Source organism: Podarcis raffonei, chromosome 12, assembly GCF_027172205.1.
Source record: "Podarcis raffonei isolate rPodRaf1 chromosome 12, rPodRaf1.pri, whole genome shotgun sequence".
In the NCBI taxonomy this organism is placed as follows: Eukaryota; Metazoa; Chordata; class Lepidosauria; order Squamata; family Lacertidae; genus Podarcis; species Podarcis raffonei.
In genome coordinates, this window is record NC_070613.1 from 36,758,309 (window position 1) to 36,777,190 (window position 18,882).

An 18,882-nucleotide genomic window follows, 5' to 3' on the forward strand; every position below is an offset into this window, starting at 1 on the left:
TAATCTGCAGTTACTTGAAGGAGTGATCCTCCACCCCCTCCCACTTCTACAAACCGGTGAAACCTGGCCTCAAGCTCGCTGCAGTCTGCCTACGCATTCATAAATACCAGACATGTTGCACTGCCTTCTCCTGAAGGACCAGAAGCAATAGGTGAATGGAATTTCCATGAAAGCATCCCATTCAGGAGCCATGATTCAAACTCTCAGAGCCCAGATCAAGGAATATCCATGAATACAACACAAGGATTAAAAAAAATTATTATTATTATTATTATTATAAATTTCCCACATGTTTATTTTCGTTGTGCGCCGTACCACTGTATACATGCCACGAAAGACCTTCGCATAGTAAAAGAAACCGTATTTACATATATGACGATACATATCTTCAAACAGTGTTGGAATATAAAGGTATTGCGTTTTGTGAACCGTGTAAAAGAAATCGTGTCCCTTTTCGAAGCTGGTGGTTTTTACAACATTCTAGTCGCCTTATCTTTCTTGCACAGTTATATATTTTTTTTTTAAAAAAGGACAAACTCGACATTTTCCAAGGAAAAGGACCGTTAAAAAAACATATACCAACCAAAACGGATCATTTAAAAATGTACAAGTCTTGTAAAACACCATTCTCGTATGAAATATACATTCAGATATTCTCGACAGCAAGCGACTTTTACAATAAAACACAATATCCTTTGTAAACTGATATAGACTTTTAAATAGTTCATTCTTTTAAAATTCGTTGTTCTCTCTCTATTTCTCACTCTTGCTTTGGTTCCTGCAGGGAAATATACTTCTTTTATATATATTTAAAATAACTCCAGGGAACTCTCCGTTCTTTGATTCTGCCGCCTGAGCGATTAAGTAGGGCTTTCGACACTTAATAGTGAACAAAAAGATCTGAAAACCAATCCACCATATTTACATTGTTTGCCTTCTGCTTGGGCTTCTAAGGGAAAGAAAACGCTAGTTATTTTAATGATCTGATCTCAGTGCATTGCACACATCCAGGGTCCAATTAAGTGTTGTGTGGTATTTGCCAAACTGTCCTTCTCCACAGGTATTTCCTGAAGAAAGTTTGTGAGACAGAAGCCAGAAGCTTCCTTTTACGGTTTCCCCCTTTGGAGCTATTAGATTAGTCTTTCTTTCTCCCTCTCTTTCCACCCCACCGTGCACTTTTATTTATTTGTTTGGTTTTTAATTTTTTTTAAGCATTTAAATAAGAACATAATGATTTGTCTCCAAAGGGATGGCCACTTTTCGACAGTTGTTGTTCATTTTTTGTTGGGGTTTTTTAAACGAGAGCTAATGCACGTGGCTATGTGTTTGACTCTTCAGTGATTGTTTCCTTACCATATATGGCGAATTAATACCTGAAATGTTTTCAAAAGGAGACTGTCAAACCTTCCACGCCATAACTCCCTATCAACAGCACGGTTAGACTCAATACTATTACACCTCTACAAACATTTATGATTGGCCTTGCAACTGCTTAAATTTTTTGAACTTGGTCAAGAGGGTAACCGCTCTTGCGGAAGAAGGTTTGTCATTTTAAGGGTCGAGGAGGGGAAGGTGATGGGACGGCGGCTGTGCATTTAGAGGTTGCGGGGGCTCCTGTAGGTTTTCTTTTGCAGTAGTCCATCAGGCTCCGGTGCAGCCATGGGTAGCCATTCAAGCAATGTTCCACAGTAAAACCAAAGTAACATAGTTTTAGACCGACACGAATCCAATAACTCACTCCCCGCTTTTTCACGTGTGAACCCGCGTTGGGATAAGTTGCAGTGTCTATAGGTAAGAGGTATAAAATTGCCCTTGGAGCAAAATATGGGGGTGGCGTGTTTGGAAATGCGGGTCCAGGGTGTAAAGCGTTTCCAGTTGATATATCAAGAGCTTTAAAAAGAACTTTTTTTAGGGGGGAGGGAAAAGTAGCGGGAAAACCCCAGTTGGCTTACATTTTTATGGGGAAGAAAAAAAATATTAGTGTGGTGTTTTTTCCCAACGTCCTCCGTCACTTTGCACACCTCCTTCTCATAGGTAACCCTGTGGCTTGACCTTGTCATGGGCGAGATCTGAATTTAATCTCATCTTGAAAAACGCTACGAGTTTTTTAAAGTAGTGGATTAGCTGAGTAATATTGTAATCGGTCCCTGTTAATTTTTTTCTCTTTCATTCTTCTGTTTTGAAACCATATTTTTACTTGACGGTCGGTCAAGTTGAGCATTCGGGAGAGCTGGAGGCGTTTCTCTTTGTTTATATAGACACTGAAGAAGAATTCCCTCTCTAATTCTCTAATCTGATATTTGGTGTAGGGGCATCTCTTTTTACGGGTGCGTTGTCCACCTGTGGAATGACAAAAATAAAAGGCAGAAGCCATTAAGTCTGGGATCAGATAGGGCTGGGGGACGACTGCAATTCATATTTAATAAAGGGACATTCTTGGGTTGAACCATTGAGAAAAGGCCTGTTTATTAGCTACATAAAGTTGACGCTCTGTTCCGTTCTGCAGCTGTATTAGCCTGACCTTTATTTGAGGAACATATCTGCATGTGTCTGAGGAACATATTTGCATGTAATATTCCAAAATCCCAACATCTTCACTTCGAAGCATCACTTCAGGCAGTACACCTGAGGCGCTATGCTATGAAATTAAAACCCACAGTGTCCAAACTACTGACTCCCTAGTCAGCAGAATCTGCAGTGCACAAGATCTAGATGGACATCGCACAAGCAGTCTCCGAATAATACAATGCTTGGCGCGGGAAGGTTAAGAAGGTTGATGGCAGACTCTCTGTAACCTAACCCAGCTGTGACACTGTTCTTGCAACCCAGTTTTGCAACTCAGTTTTAAGAGAGGACATAGGGAGCTTCATCGCTTGTTTCACCCCTGAAGGACATTATGACACCAGGATCTGAGAAGCCAAATGGGCTCCTGTACATTGACCGAGGTGGTTTTTTTTTAATCTTAAACTTGGTTTTGCTTTTGTGTGCAGCTTCCTTTTGTTTAAAAATAACAAAACACTACCCCAGCGCCTAGGACAACCACTAGTTCATTACATCTTATCACTCGCATCTGGGATGTGTGTGTCTTAAAATTAACTCCTCTGCTATATTCTCTCAAGTCCATTCGCTCCTTCATAGCCACACTGGGGTTAATGTTCATGGCCCCCCTCCTTTAATGTTTAAAGGCTTTTTACATTAAATATTGGTGCTATATTTCCTTGCAAACACACATACACACAACACGTCCCCATTTGCTGTTATAGCTCGTTACAAGGCTATTTTCCTAGGCTTTTGAAGGTGAGGGGGTGAGGAGCAAGAAAAATCTACATTAAAAAAAATAAAACCAGGCAGTGACAGGTTGAATAGCAATTGTAAGTAGCAAACTGTTGGGCAGAAGGCAACACATACTTGCCACATTGTCTTAGGAAAATGGCTTCCTTTAGACAAAAAAAGGCCAGCTTTAGGTTAATCTGTTGCTTTAACTATATTGCTACAGTGCAGGCAGCTAGTTTTTCTGCTAAACGCTATTCCCGGGCAATCGTTAAAAAACTGGGATGGCTTTGAATCCAAGTTTCTAACTAGGCTTCTGGGGCAACACATGGCTTTTATAAAAAAAATCCAAAAAAAGAGAGAAGAAAAATAATCACAGGATTACATGGATATCAAAGGACTCAGAAATCCCCTTTTGGGTACATTTACAGGCGCAAAACGTGCGTTATTATATTTTCAAGAGTTTGACCACAGAGCCTTTCTCTCCCCAACATCCTCTCTCTCTCTCTTTATTCTTTTTTATGATTTAAGGGGGGGGACTTTTCCTTTTTTTCTTTTTTTGTTTTAAAAAGGCATCCATTGGCCGGTGGGTATTTCACGGCCAATTTCAGTCCCCGCCACGTGATCTCTCCTTTTATAACAAAGTTTTGTTGGGGGAAATCTACAGGCCCTTCCATAAACCTTATATGCTTATAAAACAGCATATAAAAATTTAACAGCGGCGGTGCGCTAAGATTTCCAAGTCCGCTTCATAAAAGCGCCAGGGCGCTGCCTTTATACGTACTGGAGCTGCTGGATTTCTCCTCATTGTTGCCGGAAGACGAAGCCGGGCTGCTGCTGCTCTCCGTCCGCCGCCGCCGCTCCTTCTCCTCCGCAGCCGAGGCCGCGGCGCTCGCAGCCGCCGCCGCCGCCGCCGCTGATGCCGCGTCCCTGGCGCAGCTCCCGTCCGAACTTGACGTTGCGCCGACGGCAGCGGCGGCGGCCGGCCCCGGAGCGGCTCCCCCTCCCGGGGGCATCTTCTCCCCGTTCTTCTCGCCTGCATAGTCCGAGTGGCTGTCGGCCGTGCCATAAGCCGTCTCGAAGAACTGGTCGAAAGCCTGCGGTAGCACCCCGTTCCTGCCCACGGTGCTATAGAAATTGGACGAGACGCTGGCGGCGGCGGCGGCGGCTGTCGTAGCCGGGTGGTGGCCGTGATAGACGGCGGCGGTGTTTTTCCCGAACATCTCGCTCATGCTGGCGGCAGCGGCAGCGGCGGCGGCCGTGTTGGCGGCGGCGGGCAGGCAGTCTCTGTGCATGATCTCCTCGGCCGAGTAGCAATGCGGGAGGTTGTTCCTGTGGTGCCATTTACTAGCCGGATCAATGGCATACTCGCGGAAGGTGACTTCCCGCACGGGTTGGACCTGGGGTAGGTTGGAGGAGTAGGAGTATGTCATGGGGCGAGAAGACGGGGTCTGGGGCAGGAAAGAAGGGAGGCTGGAGAAATCAGGACCCGACACGTAGTACGTGCAACTTGGCAAATACATATTAGACGAGCAAGGGACACGCTCATCAAAATCCATCATTAGGCTACCTCGGGCTCTCCGCATTAGCCGAGCTTAACATGATTCTCTAATGCAGCTGCCTCTTTGAAGCAGATCCGTGAAGTAAGAAATTTGGAGACGTAAAGCTGACGTGGAAATCTATCCCCATCCTTAGCAGGGAGGCGCTGGTCACGTGACCAAATGTTGAAATTGACAAGCTGCGAGTATGGGCCCTCTCTCCTTCTCTCCCTCCCTCGCTCCCTCCCTCCTGTCCCCCCCCCCGCTTTTCCCGCCCCCTCCTCTTTTGTAGCCATCTCAGGGGAAGCAACAGATCGTCACTTTTGGTCTTCTGGCTAAAAAGCACGAGATCTAAAGTGCAACTCACGCGGCCCTCGTGGACAGTAAGGAGGACAGAAAAGACTGCTGGCCTCTGTCCGGCTCTCCTTCTTTCTTTCTCTTTCTTTCTTCCTTTCTTCCTTCCTTCCTCGCTCTCTCTCTCGCCCTGCAGCCCTTCTCTTCCCACCCGCGCGCGCAATCTAGCTATCTTTAGCCTATTAGCTCGCTGAAGTGCCCACGGATCTCTCTCCCTCTCCCCCGCACCATCTCTTCCCTTCCACCCCCACCCCTTTAAAAGCACGTTGAGTCGCTTTCATGAGATGCCGTGTAATCTCCTAATTTTGCCCAGATCTTGGCTTCTGGGAAGCGCTGCTCCGCAAGCGACGGGGTCCTTGGGAAGGGCTCCTCCGGAAGGTACTCGCCCAGCCCTGCAGGGGTTTTTGTTTTTCTCTCTCTCCGAAGGCATGGTCGGGGAAGAATGTGCCAGGGCCAAGTCTGTACTGATTTTCATGGTGAATGGTTGACATGCTCGCGTTCATGTTCGACTTCCGAAGGCGCTTAAACGCCTTCCTTTCCTACGTACTAACCTCAGAGAGCCTGGGCTGCTTCATCCTAGCTCTGCTCTAGGCATTTCACGGTCTTTTATGCTCCCTTAACAAGGCTTTTCCTCTCCGTTCCCCGCACACACACACACCCTCCCCATCCCCGGCCTACTCTCGCTTTGAAACCCCGGTTGCTCGATTTTTTATTTTTGTCCATTATTACATGCAATGCCAGGACATCTTTGGATTGCAACCCATCAGGTGAAAGAGCAGCGAGCGACCTAAGGGCAGCTGCCTACCTGAGAAACCCACAGCGAGGTTGGATGAGCCCTAGGCGCGCGCCCCTCCCCATCCTGAAAGGGGTTCCTCGGAAGTAAGTGCCGTTCATTGCAAGGGACTCGTGAGGAGCATTAGAATTCCAGCGGGTGAGCCGCAGCAAGAAAGAGTCTTGCGGCACCTCTAAGGCCAACGCGTTTCCACGAAGGCACAAACTGGCGTGGACTGGAATCACTTGGTCAGATGCACCAAGCCAGACATATATCTGCGAGCAAGAAGTATGCAAAATTAGCAGGGACAGGAGGCAGACGAGCCAGGATTTCGGCGGGTCCGAATTTCAGCGTTAACGTTTAACTGCTTAGTGGCTCTATACTGTATAGCACTAACCCCAGTCTGCAGAAAGACCTCTTTTTTAAAGCTTTGACTATAGTCGGAGGAAAGGCGGCCTTATAGAGAGGAAGACTGTATAGAGAAGTGAACAGGGCTGGAAGCCCACTCCACCGATTCAGGATTTAGGCTCATTGAACTCAGTGGAGCTTACTTCCGAGGAAGCATGAGCAGGAAAGAAAGGCAACTGGCTGTGTTTAGAAGTAGCGTCCACACCCAAGAGTAAAAGGAAACCAGGTGGAAGTGCTGCTGGTGGTGTGTGTCTGTGTGTGGAATAATCCTGCCAAGCGACAGGAAAACCTACAGCAACCATGTCCCACCCTTTCCTATGTGTACCCTCTTAATATGCTTAATTTTAGGAAGATCCGTGTTTTGGCTGGATCTGATTATAGCGGGGGGGGCAGGGGGGGAAACAGAGCTACCGCAAGGCCACAGATAACTCACTATGAAATTGGTGTAAAAAGAAAACCCCGCGCACATATCATTCCAGGGGATGTCATGATCTCTTGGGGGGAACTTTTTTTTTAAAGGGAGGGAGAAATCCTTTTTTAAATTGCTGTTTTACCACCCACCCACCCACGTAACTTCTTTTTTTTTAATACATCAGAAGCTCAAAGTTCTACTGTACATGCTGGAGATCCGGGGATTTGAATGTCAAGATCGATTTGTTTATTTATTGCTGAACTTATCGTAACTGACTCAATAACAAATCTAATCATGTTGGGTCTTGGGAGGGGAAAAAAATCCTCATTATGTATTTTCTCTGCGTTCGATTTAACTGTATACGAAGCTGCAAATATCAATAATATCTAGTAATTACTTTGTAGCGGAGTAAACTAATTTATTAACATTAATGTTTATATGCCTTTTACCTCGCTCTTTCTCTGGCTCCCTATTTTCTTTTCTCTCCCCCCCCCTCCCCTCTTCTTTTTCTTCCCTTTTTTACAAGGGTTACCAATCACAAATCAAACGCTTTGGACATATCCCTTTAATGAACTCTTTATTTTGGATCGCTGGAATAACTTTTATGGGCCTTCAACGGTTGTGAGCTGAACTTGAAATTATTAATTAATCTCCCTCCTTGTCGCATTTGCCAAGAGAGTGGATGGAAATAAGAGATAAGCGTGTCATCAAAGGGCTAGTTACAGATTGCTTGGGTCTGTGTGGGACTATAAAACTGTTTTATTTCTTTTCTTTTAGGGGGGGTAAGGTGCAGAAATATGCAACACTGATGCTTGCCAAATTGGCCTTAACGACAGCCTTTTGATTTTATTTTCCCTCCGTCCCGAATAAAACAAGGTACCTGAGAATTGTATCTAGCTTACATTTGTACCACATATACATATGGTAGAAAATACATAATGAAGACCCCCTGCCCCAGAACCCAAACCATATATATTTATGAAAAGATTGCTTGATTCCTTTCCCTTCCAACTGGACAAGAGTGGATTTCTGAAGGCTCCCCCCTTTTCCTCCCCAGTGATAACAAAGGCGCCACCATTGCCCAGACTCGCTCCGCCTCTCCTGCCTTAGCAAACAACTTTCTTGCACTTGTATGGATGGTGGGGGGCGGGGGGCTTTTACAGGCTCTCATTGAACCCGGCGCGTCTAGGAGAACCGAAAACAGTTCTAGACTGGCCTGGGGTTTTATGGCACTTTTGGCAGTCAACTTCAGCTTGTCTCTGAGCGGACATGCCAGATCCGACCGACTGAAAGCCAGGAGACAGACAACCACCTACACGGATTTCCCCGCCTCCCCGCCTCGCTGGTTTCAATAAGTCTGCCGCAGCCTTAGGTGAAAAGGGGGCAGGTTTGGAAGCCCAAGGTTTGTTGTTCGGAAGGACTCCAGGTCCTTTGGGTGACCGAGAGTCTTGCATGTTCAAATCCTTTCAGACAAAGGGGAAATTAAGATGGGGCGGCGAGGAGGATATAGGATGAAGGAAGCCTGTCCAGTTGTCTGCACCTTCAGCCATCTCCTGTCTGGCTTGGGATATTAGTGATGGGTTTTCGCTTTTCGGAAATGAATTAGATGCTCGGAGATTTGGGTACAGTTGCATTTTTGTGCAAAGGAAGAGGTGGCGGTGTGTGTGGTGGAGGAGTGGGGGGGACACACTATGCATTGACTCCTGGCAACCGCTTACATTTGTGAAGCCATTAAAGGCTATTATGCAAAGGGACAAGACTTAAGGGTGCCGCTAGTCTCAGAAATAGTGGGCACCCAAGGCACACTTATCTCTGCTTTATTTGCTGCTAAGTGATAGGCCGCTAATGTGTGCCTCCAACTCCTCCAAATGGGCCCTCAGTTATGGTGAGCCTGCTGTTAAGGTGGCTATTTTGGGGGCTTAGTTGTTTGCTCTCCTTTAAAAAAAAGCCCCCCTTGAACGCAATATCCGCGACTTCCTCTGCTGACATTCGGAGTAGGAGGAGGGAAAAGGAGCTGAGGATCATCCCCTGAGCCTGCGCCATCTCCACAATTCACCTTGTGCGAAAGCCACGTAGATACCACGGAGGTGTTTAGTTTGGGGTTAGAAACCGAGGGTCTCAATTTAAGGATTTAAGGATTCAGTGAACGTAAGTGGGGGAAATAGGAAAACACATGCCTCCACTAAACGAGGAAGAACGGTTTCCATTCCGGAAGATTATAGGCTTTCTCTTCGTCGTTGTAACGAGCCCAAGAAGAAAGATTCGAAATGCTCCCTTTGTTCTCTAAAGACCTCGCTTTATTATATGTTAAATGCCTCTTCGCTTTCTTACCTATAAATTGTCTAGTATGGTTATATGCCAGGCGCCCGACGCTCAGATGTATACGATATTATAGAGAATGGTTGCTTCTTTATGGGTATATATTTGGCAGATGTTTGTGAAAATTCGCTTATCACGTCTTTTTCTTAATGTATAATGTGTTTTGCCATTGGGCCCATGCTGCAGAATTTTATTTTATTTTCAACTGATCTCCTTCAGTTCAGATGCACGGCGGTACATGTCGCTGAACTTAAATGGGGTTTAGGTCTGCGGCATTTGTCATGTCACTATGGGTATATGCCCTCTATTAGCTAGGTAGGTTGCATATGGCACCTAAATGGACAATCAGGAGAGATGCTAATGTGGGGTTATCGATGCTGCAAGTGACTCCTGGCTTTTAATTTTCCATTACTTAAAACAAAAGCAGCTATGTAAAAGAAGTTTCATTGCTGTAAAACCATTTATAAACTATGCTTGTAAATTTATTCTGTCCCATTGGCCAATATTTCCCCTCTATTTGCTGTTCTTCTTAAATGCACACTTGCTGTTATAGAAATGGCCCAGAAATACATAAATAAATTCACAGGGCATGAACCAGATATAATTAAGCATTTTCATTCTCCCTTATTTCAATGGTGAGAGATTTTCTCCTGTTCTCTGCCACTCAACTCACTGGGGTTTAGAATCTCTTGTACACTGGATCATGTCCCTGGAAGCAATTATTAGGAATATTGAAAAGAAATATATGTTTAAAACAGTAGCTTCGGTTGTATTTCCCTAACAGTGAATGGATATTAACAAAATACAGATTGTGGAATAAGGTGCTGGTTTTTCTTGCAATTTGCCCTAGAGATACTGGTGTCAGTATTTACTTTAAAAATTAAAGCAAATAAATGCATTTGAAAATGTATTTCTGTTGCCTGATGAGATGGCGCTAACTGATTCCGACCCTATACATATTTGATTAGAAATAAAGTATGGGCCCGATCCTATCTAAAACTGGAAGTGTTTCTTTGACATCGGAAACCATGGCTAGGTTAAAGTTAAGGGTTTTTAGTTGCCTTTAGTTTAAGCAAGAAAGATAGACTTTCCTGATTAAGATTATTAGACACCCCAACCCGCCTGTTACTTTCCCTATCTTAAACTGCGTTTGCTTCCAAGCAAGCCCCATCGCTTTCCACGAAATCTGCTTCCAAGTAAGTACCCTTGGAGCTATGAACAGTGTTACATGTGCTTTCAAGATACGAATATACCGCTTACAGACGGCAGTCGTAGATGTGAATTTTCTGTATGCCTTTCGTCCACCTCAGCAACAGCTTCTGTGATAGGCAGGGCGACTGTACTGTACACTCCATAGCGTTGCGTAAACGTTTGCAAATAAAACTGAGGTATTACTTTAGATGTTGCAGTCGGTGTTTCTGTAACCGACTGGCCGGAGAAGGAGCCACATATTCATGCTCTTGTGTTCTGCGTGTGCATTCTGGCGTGTACATTTATTTGACCACTCTCCTTCCCCCACTAAATGAAAATATGGGCAGCACACACAATTACAGGATTCACAAGTCTTCTTTTGAGTCCCAATACATAAAGCATCCAGATGCAAGGTTCTCAAGGTGTTTAGAGCAGCTAACTTGGTTTGAGAAGAAAAAGCAGGAGCGGGAGAGGTGGAAAGGTCTGCACGTTCCTTAATGGACAAAACACACCCGGTTCATATCCGCGAAATCCCTAACAAATCAGCCATTGCTGAACGTAATAAGCATCAGCCGGTTAAACCACAGCACTGGAATTTATATTTCTAGCATTTTCCCCCCTTCAAGGTTGCCTCTGGATCTGCCCCAGCAGATCTGCTGCTTCAAGAGAGTAAAACACACGGACACCGCTCTTGTAAATTTCAAATACATAATACCCTCTGACATCCTAATGAAAAGTCCAGCCACGGATTCTGAACCTGGTGGTTTTTCCTAAAGACCGTGAGGTCAATGTCTGGTCTGCAAAGGAGACCATTCCCGTTTATAAACAACCAAAACAACCGCAGGACAACATTTCAAGTTTGACATATTTAGACGTATTGTCACAGGTGATGCCTTGAACTTGACCTTAAGTTTGTTAATCAACAAAATCCACGAAAATAAAACATTTTAATGCAATGATCGTGCTCTGTTTCATTATTTACTTAATGGATGAAAAACCGTTCAATTTCTTTCATTTCTCTATTCCCAACATTGAAAATTTATTTCTTGTTCAAGACTGTATATTTGAGCAAACATTTTTTTATTTCATTATACCTGTTGTACCTTCAGTGATTTCACTAATATTGTTCTTTGGATACAGAAAAGTAATTTGAGAAAGGGTTATTATTTGAATCACCTGTTAGGTACAATAAGTACAATAGCATATATGCTTTTTTAACTCCCCACATGGGAGGTAAAATATATGCTTTTAAACAACTGTAGAATTAGTACGACCTGTTATAACAACATTTTGTTCCAATAAGAAAACGTTTATTATTTTCCGTAAATCACCAAGCGACGACACAAAGCTTCTCATTATTCTGTGCTGCAAACTCACTGTAAAAGCCGTTCTTGATAATCGCCATATTCACCTAACATACAATATTTCTCGTCTCCAGAGTTTCTCGGTAGCTTCAGAATACGAACTTCAGATTTTTGAAGGCCTTCAAACAAACAAATTGCCTGCGTTTTTGCAATGCTACTCTGCAATACTGGAGAAAAATGCAAACCACAGACCATTTAAGCTGAAGTAGAAGGGAATAAGACAACTGTATTCTCATTGGGCCTCGTCGTCCCGCAATCCTAGGAGCTTTGACTTGAGACTAAGGTTCCATTCATCTCACTGTAACTTAATTCTGGGTAAACGTGGTTAAGATAGAACTGAATATCATTTTCGCACCCAGCTGATTAAATATACATTCGCTGCTCACCGAATACTATTATTATAGGAAGGGGCAGAAGGGAGGAGCATTTATTTCCCGAAGAACCAAAGCAAAGCTGCGTGACTGCGAATATTTAGTATGGCCGTCAGGTCCATTTCTGCACCATTTGCATCGTCTTCACCAGAAAGGAGCATGAACATATTGATAACCAGATTTAAAACAGGGATTCGGGGAATGGGAAGGAATCTTAACCCCACTGCGGGGTGGGGTGGGGGTTATAGAATACGCTTTTCCCACGGGGGTCAAGCAAGGATGATAGTGAATGGAGGGGTCTACTGGGGGGGGCTCTTGTCCCACTCTGGCCCCGCCTATGCTCTTCTGCATCGTTTGCATCAAGAATGCCTCAGTAATGCCCCAAAAAATAATAATAGCCAGAATAAACTTGTTCGAATGAGCTGCAGGGCCGGAGAAAATAGTTATAGTCCTTTCGCTGCATTGAGGTTGAACTGTATCTGTATCTATCTACACGCTCACACAATTACTTTGGTATTATTTGCATCAATAATGAGAGAGTGGGCGGGAATAATAACAAGCAGAATAAGTAGGTCAACAACAAGAGCGAGTATTAATTGCTCTGTAGCGCCCTGGGTTTGAATCGGATTGATAATCCTGTCTTTGCATCAGCAACGAGCGGAAAAATAGCAGCCAGGAGAAATTGGCTAAAAATACACACGGAGGGGCAGCGCCCTCATCTAACATTTCCTCATCCCCGTCCCTATCTCCACACAGCTGTCCACCCTAGTGGGTCTCCTTGTTGAGGTAAACCTTGTTTATATTTAGTCACACGCAAACCATTAACTATAGACCAGGGGGAAAACCAAGGCGTCTTCGATTGCCATCTAAATCTTCCCTGAGGCATCCCTCGCCAAAGTCCAGGGTCGGATAAAAAAGGCTTTTAAGCCACGAGGTACCCCCACGAGGATATTTCTGATGTTCCAATTACTCAAAATGGAAGGCGGCTTAAGCAGAACTATAGAAAGCGGGGTTGTTCCCTGTTGTGCCTAGGAATCCTGACCCAAAGATAAATAATTGTATTAAAAGCTGTATTAATAGATTCAGGCACACATTGCGAAAGCTTCCTATTTGACGGCAAATAGATTTTGGGGCGGCGTGGGGAGAGGGAGGTGGGATTTCCTGAAATTGCACCTCGAATTGTGGCGTCAATAAAATTGTAGGCGAATTGCAGGAAAGAGGGAATGTTGCTTCCCTCTTTCCAGATAATAAAAACTTCGTTATGCCATAAATGGTTTTTTGGGGTGGTGGTGGTAAGGAGAGGGGCGGTTAGTAAAAAGAAATATGTTGGTGCTTTTTCAAATATTATCTATATCTAATCTATATTCATCGATAGACAGATAGATATGAAACGTCAAAGCAGAGGGGTGGTGAAAAAATAACGGCTTTGGGGTGAAGGTGGGGGAATAATACTGCAATACACCCCACAAAAGGAAAGACAGAAACTCAAAGAAAGACAATTTAGACGACACCGATCGCAGCCACGCATTCAGCAGCAGCAGCAGAAATTTTATGAATACATACATATTCATATTCGCATGGCATTGTCACGGGCGTGGAGATTATCAGAATAATCTTACCCCATCCTCCAAGATCCAGTCTACCGGCGCAAAACATCAAAGAGGAACTGGACAAGCAGGTTTCGGATCTCGCCTCTCAAGCTCCAGATCCACTCGGATTTTAAGGGAGGGGGGAGACCGGGAGAGCCGGTATGCTAATAAAGCTGGATTGAGGCCGGCTGATCTAGACGCCCTCCGGGTTTTGAATCATCCGACGATCGGGAAGCAGAGCCCTTAAGGTTCGCTTGCTTCTCCTCGTTACGAACTTGAGCCAGAACATGCGCCCAACATCTCACGTTGACTTCTCCTCCTCTCAAATCCCGCTGCTTAAAGTTCCGATGGAGATGATCAGGCCAACGAAAGTGAGGGAACGAGACTCAAGGGCGGTGGAATCCCATACGTGTCCTCCCCCCACTAGTCCCACCAGAGGGAAAGTCCAAATGTTTTTGATGGCGGGACACCCTGACGTTCCCTCCCCAATTCACCATGGGTCACCGTACAGTAATGACCGTGGTTTGTGCGTTGTAGGACTTGACCTTTACTACGTCGAAGAGGGGCTCTTTCTTTCACGCTGCATGAGGAGATGAGGGAGGGAGGGAGGGAGGGAGGGAGGGAGAGGGGGCGGAGGAAAAGATGCGCTCTTCGGGGATCTTTAATCGGAAATCAGAAGCAAGAGCGGCAAAAGCCACGGGCTTTTTCCTGCACGCCATATTTGGTCTATTTCGCCAGCGAAAACCAGCCAGGACCTTTTCCTCCCCGGAGCTTGGAGTTTAAGAATTAAACGTATGCAACGCAGGAATGGGTGTGTGTGTGTGTGGGAAATATCCAGGAAAGATTTCTGCTTCGCTACAAAACTAAAACGAAACGAAATCTATCCTCGTCAATAGATTAGAAACATCCACTTTCATTATTGACGCGCCTTTCTCCTTCCTCCCCCCGCCCCCACCTATCATAAAACAACCAGTGGGGTCTTTGGGAGGGAAGGAAGGAGGGAGAGAATCCAGGAGCAAAGTGTGTGTGTGCGTGCGCAGGCGAGGGGAGGGGAGGGTGTTAAAGAGATAGCGACACAATTTATCTCGGACCTTCACAGATCGCTCGAGCTCCATTCAAATCTGCGGGACAATCTTTCAGTACCGCAGAATGAGCGGCTGGAAACTATTATCCACGATTCTGCTTTTCCCCTGTGCCTAAGAGGCTCTCCCCCTCCTCGCACTGCTCAGGAAGCCCGTGTTTTCCATTTGTCCGGATCCAACAAACTAGGTCTCTTTAGGTCTTCCTCACGTTAAAAAAATAGTTACTCGTCTCCATTTGCAGAGGGATTTAGATACTGAAACGTATTTCAGTTAACACACACTGATGCCTTTTAAAAAACCAAATATTTTAAAACACCCACTGACATTTAACTTTCATTTACAGTTGGGCCCTAAAATAGTTGCCCGATATATATATTTCTAGAAATCTAAGTCTTTTCCTGGATAGCACAAGCTATTTATATCCCAATCATTGCAATCTGAAGCACTAAGCACTTGGTGTTTTGAAACGGAAGTATGTTCGAGGGGAGAAATGGCCTAAGTTATAGACTCGCAGTATTACTTTAGTTCTGATTAGGAAACACACTGCTGTCAAATTTTATTTCCTGTTGAGAAAAACACATTTGTTGCTGCCAGCAGTTTGAGAGGTTAGAATGCGGATTATATTCTGGAGGCCTATATATACTCCTGCTACTTTAGGTGATTATGTAGGGGCTTGCAGTTGAACGTGATGCACCTCTAACTTTCCCAGGATTGGCACCATCTGAGTTTACAGTTAATCTTACTTTGCCGTTCCCTACCGCCATTAAAAGTCAATATGCATAAACGCTAATCGTTTCCCCACATTACTGTATTTCCTAGTTAGAGACAAAGTTTAATACCCAAGGTGGTTAGGAATGTTTCCGTTTTAGAGGAAGAAGAAAAGGGGTGTATGTGTGTGTGGAGCGCAGTATATACTCACAGGCACCATCCCCCCATGCAAAACGCAACGATTTAGGAAGGGAAGTTTCTTAAAACTATTGGTGTGCTAAACACGTTTGCTTTGAGAAGTAACGGAGATTTTCTTATTGAAATTAATACAAAAAACATCCTGGTGTTTCTATGGCAGAATGAAGGAGGACAAGTGGAAGGGTCCACGTTAGCGCCAGGCTCTTTGGAAAGGCACGAATGTTGCGTGGGAACTCGCCGCGAACTCAAGGCAGGCATTCGTAGTGGCGGACGCATTTCATTAGTGATAGATGTTCTTATAAAGCAGATATTACGCATATATTTCAGAACGAAGGCGGCAGATGGGGAGAGGGGGGGGAAATGTGACCCAACAGCAATTTGTAACCTGGAAATATATGTGCCAACAGTTTAGGGGTAAATGAAGGCCATAAATAACAGGCACCACACCCTACCGGAACATCTAGGCATTCCTATTACCGAAGCAAAAGAGAATGAATGAGGGGATTTAGTGGATGCAAAACCAATAAGAAAATGGAAGTTCATTCTTCAAGCGCAGTTTATCAAGCGGCCTGGTCTCTCCAATCTTGATACAATATAATAGGACATTGCATCTCAAGCTGAAATCGTATCTACGCTAAGTGTTAGCTCCGTTGAACGCAGTGGGGTTTGCTTCCGAGTAGACACATGCATTTATAAATAAACGTGTTACGGGTCTCATCGTAATCCAGCATACGATCATAGATTGTGAGGACAAGGCAGAGCAAGGTGGGATTGTTATTAGGCTTGAGCTGGACCCAGTCCACTGAACCTACAGTAGCAGGATTTAGCCCCATTTCCCACCTAAGGCTGAGATCCTAAAAATCAGTGACGGGGGAGTCATATCTCTTGCAACCATTTGGAATTACTCCCAAGTCAATGTTTTTAGAGCCACGGTGTAAATCTGCGTAAGTCTAAGCAGCCTGTTTAAATGGGCGGTGGATTTGTGCAAAATGAACCATTTCCCCTTGGCCTGAATTTCATGGTATGTCTGAGAAATCGCTGGAGATTATACACATCAGAATATGATTTCCTTAACAAATACGCGCGTGAAATGTTAAGTTGAAGCACTAATAAAACCTAGCCCTGAAATCGGAAGCTTCTTGAGCTATTTTAATCAAGCGAGAAACCCGGGGAAGTTAATGGAAGAATACCAGAATCCGAAATATTTCATATGGAAATTAAGCACGTTTGGAATAACAGAATTTGTTCCTTAACAAATAATTTTAGGATCGTGGGGTGTAAATCTACTAATATCCCATATATGCGTTATAGGAGGCTCAGAATTTAAACTATAATGCGGCAAGTTATCCCGAGGAACTTAAGTTTCGAAATTCAGGGTCCTCATCCGAAGGGTTCTGATTTGTTATCGTGACCTTTTGTAGAGAATTCACCATGAACCGCACAGCCTGCGTCCGATTTTATTCCCCTGCATTTCTCAGGGATGAGGTTGACAATGACTGCAGCCGAGAAGAGGAGAAAATATCACATGGGCTGCGTTTCCCTTAAAAAAAAGTCATTTTGCGAGGTGAGGGAGAAAAGGATAACAAACCCTCTTTATTTGCCCATGGCTGAATTTTCAGGGTGTCGCAGACTCGCAGTGGAACTGAGAAAACGTGATGACCAGAGACCAGCTGGCTGACTGAGCTTCTTACGCATTTTACCGTACTTCCCATGGAGGCATTTTGCAATGGCTTCCAACGGGCCCAGGAACGGACAAGCCTTCTTGGGATTGTTAGTTGGGGCGCGGGAGGGAAGAACAATACTCCGTTGGATACAAATACAGCAATTGCTCATGCTGCAGCTACTACTACTTCTACTACTACTGCCACCACCATTCCCAATATTACTGCAACATTTGTCTATATTTAGAATTAAGGCCGAAGGAGTCCTGGTTTGGGACTAGAAACGGATATCTTAAAAAATAATTAAAAAAATACTCAGTCTGCAATTAACAGGAATGCTGTGCTTTCAAAACAGGAGAACTCATTTTCAGTCTGCACTCGTCTTAGTTAATCAGAGGAGATTTCACAAGAAGTAGACGTAAAAGAGGTTTTTGTCTCACTCCATCCCTCTTGCTGACATTTTAAAGAAAACTGGAGTTACCTCTATGTGTAGGTGCCAACCTACAATGGGAAGGTTTAGAGTATACGATGGCTCCTGCCTGGGTGCAGAATTGGAAGGATTTTTACTGTTGTTGTTGCTTCAATATATATATATATATATATATATATATATATATATATATATATATATATATCGCTCTGTGTGTATATCACATTAAAGAGCATTGCATTTATTGGTTTAACGTGGCATGGGTAAACTTTAAAAGCAAAGTGTCAAAGTATGTAGCAGATGAATTCTCAACTCAGTTATCTCCAACGAGATCGTGTAGCAGTCCCACTGAACTCCTAAGGATTAAATCTGGGTTCCTTGTCTTGATTTGGAAGACGATATTGGTTATATAGTTGTTAAGAATGTACTCAGACGTGCACGACTGCACCTCTTGAGTATATCCACAGGCACAGATTTATGCATATTTTGGCATTTTCGTTCCATACAATGCACATATATTCCCATACCTGAAATAAGTGTTTTGAATAATAGTTTACGCATTCCATACATGATAAAAGCTGCATTAACAAAAGATGTTCACAGTGGTTTGCGTATTGCAGAACGCACGGGATCCACCTGTAATCCAAGTATACATTAGCATATATTTATGTGCCACTAAATGCCATACACTCACACGCCAAATTACACACGTGTAAACTAATAATATGTGCCATCATGCTCTCCAATTAATTGTACAGTCACATTTTTTGGTGAAGCTTTAACCAGGAACTTATTTGAAAACACTCAGAATTGTACCTAACGCCACAGCATATACAATAAATACTAAAGAGTGAGGTCAGTAAGCAAAGCAACTTGGAAACAAGGGTCCAGAATTTAAGAGAGGTAGCTGGGCGATATTGTATTATCCAACCCAATCTGTGCCCTCAATGTCCTCGGGCAGTGGTAGATCATCTGAACTCCAACATTGGGATTCTTTCCAAGAGGATAAGGACAGTGGGGCACCTAGCCCCGCGAAGGTCAGGGAGTTTGACCACAGACTTCAAGGGAAGCCAAAATCCCTATTTGCATTGTTCAAGGAAGATGAGTTCTGACGTGCAGCGGGCAAGCTGAGACTGAGGCGCATTTTCCAAGGTCACAGCTCTTAACATGCAATTAGTATGCAGGAAACAAGTAGCGAATTACTTTTTCAGCAGC

General features: G+C 44.2%; 1 protein-coding gene across 1 annotated transcript; it reads right to left on the reverse strand.

Annotated features, from left to right (window-relative positions):
• Positions 1-240: 240 nt before the first annotated feature.
• On the reverse strand, positions 241-5,027 carry HOXA11 (homeobox A11). Its single transcript, XM_053409452.1, has 2 exons — positions 4,055-5,027; positions 241-2,340 (listed from the first exon to the last, which is right to left on the reverse strand). The coding sequence occupies exons 1-2, from the start codon at positions 4,854-4,856 to the stop codon at positions 2,108-2,110; spliced, it is 1,035 nt and encodes a 344-aa protein (XP_053265427.1). The 5' UTR covers positions 4,857-5,027; the 3' UTR covers positions 241-2,107.
• Positions 5,028-18,882: the final 13,855 nt, after the last annotated feature.

Coding starts and splice junctions, on each gene's coding strand:
- HOXA11 (XM_053409452.1), bottom strand. CDS start 4,856: ATGCGGAGAGCCCGAGGTAGCCTAATGATGGATTTTGATGAGCGTGTC. Junction 2,341..4,054: donor GGAGAAATCCAGCAGCTCCA/GTACGTATAAAG, acceptor GTCATTCCACAG/GTGGACAACGCACCCGTAAA.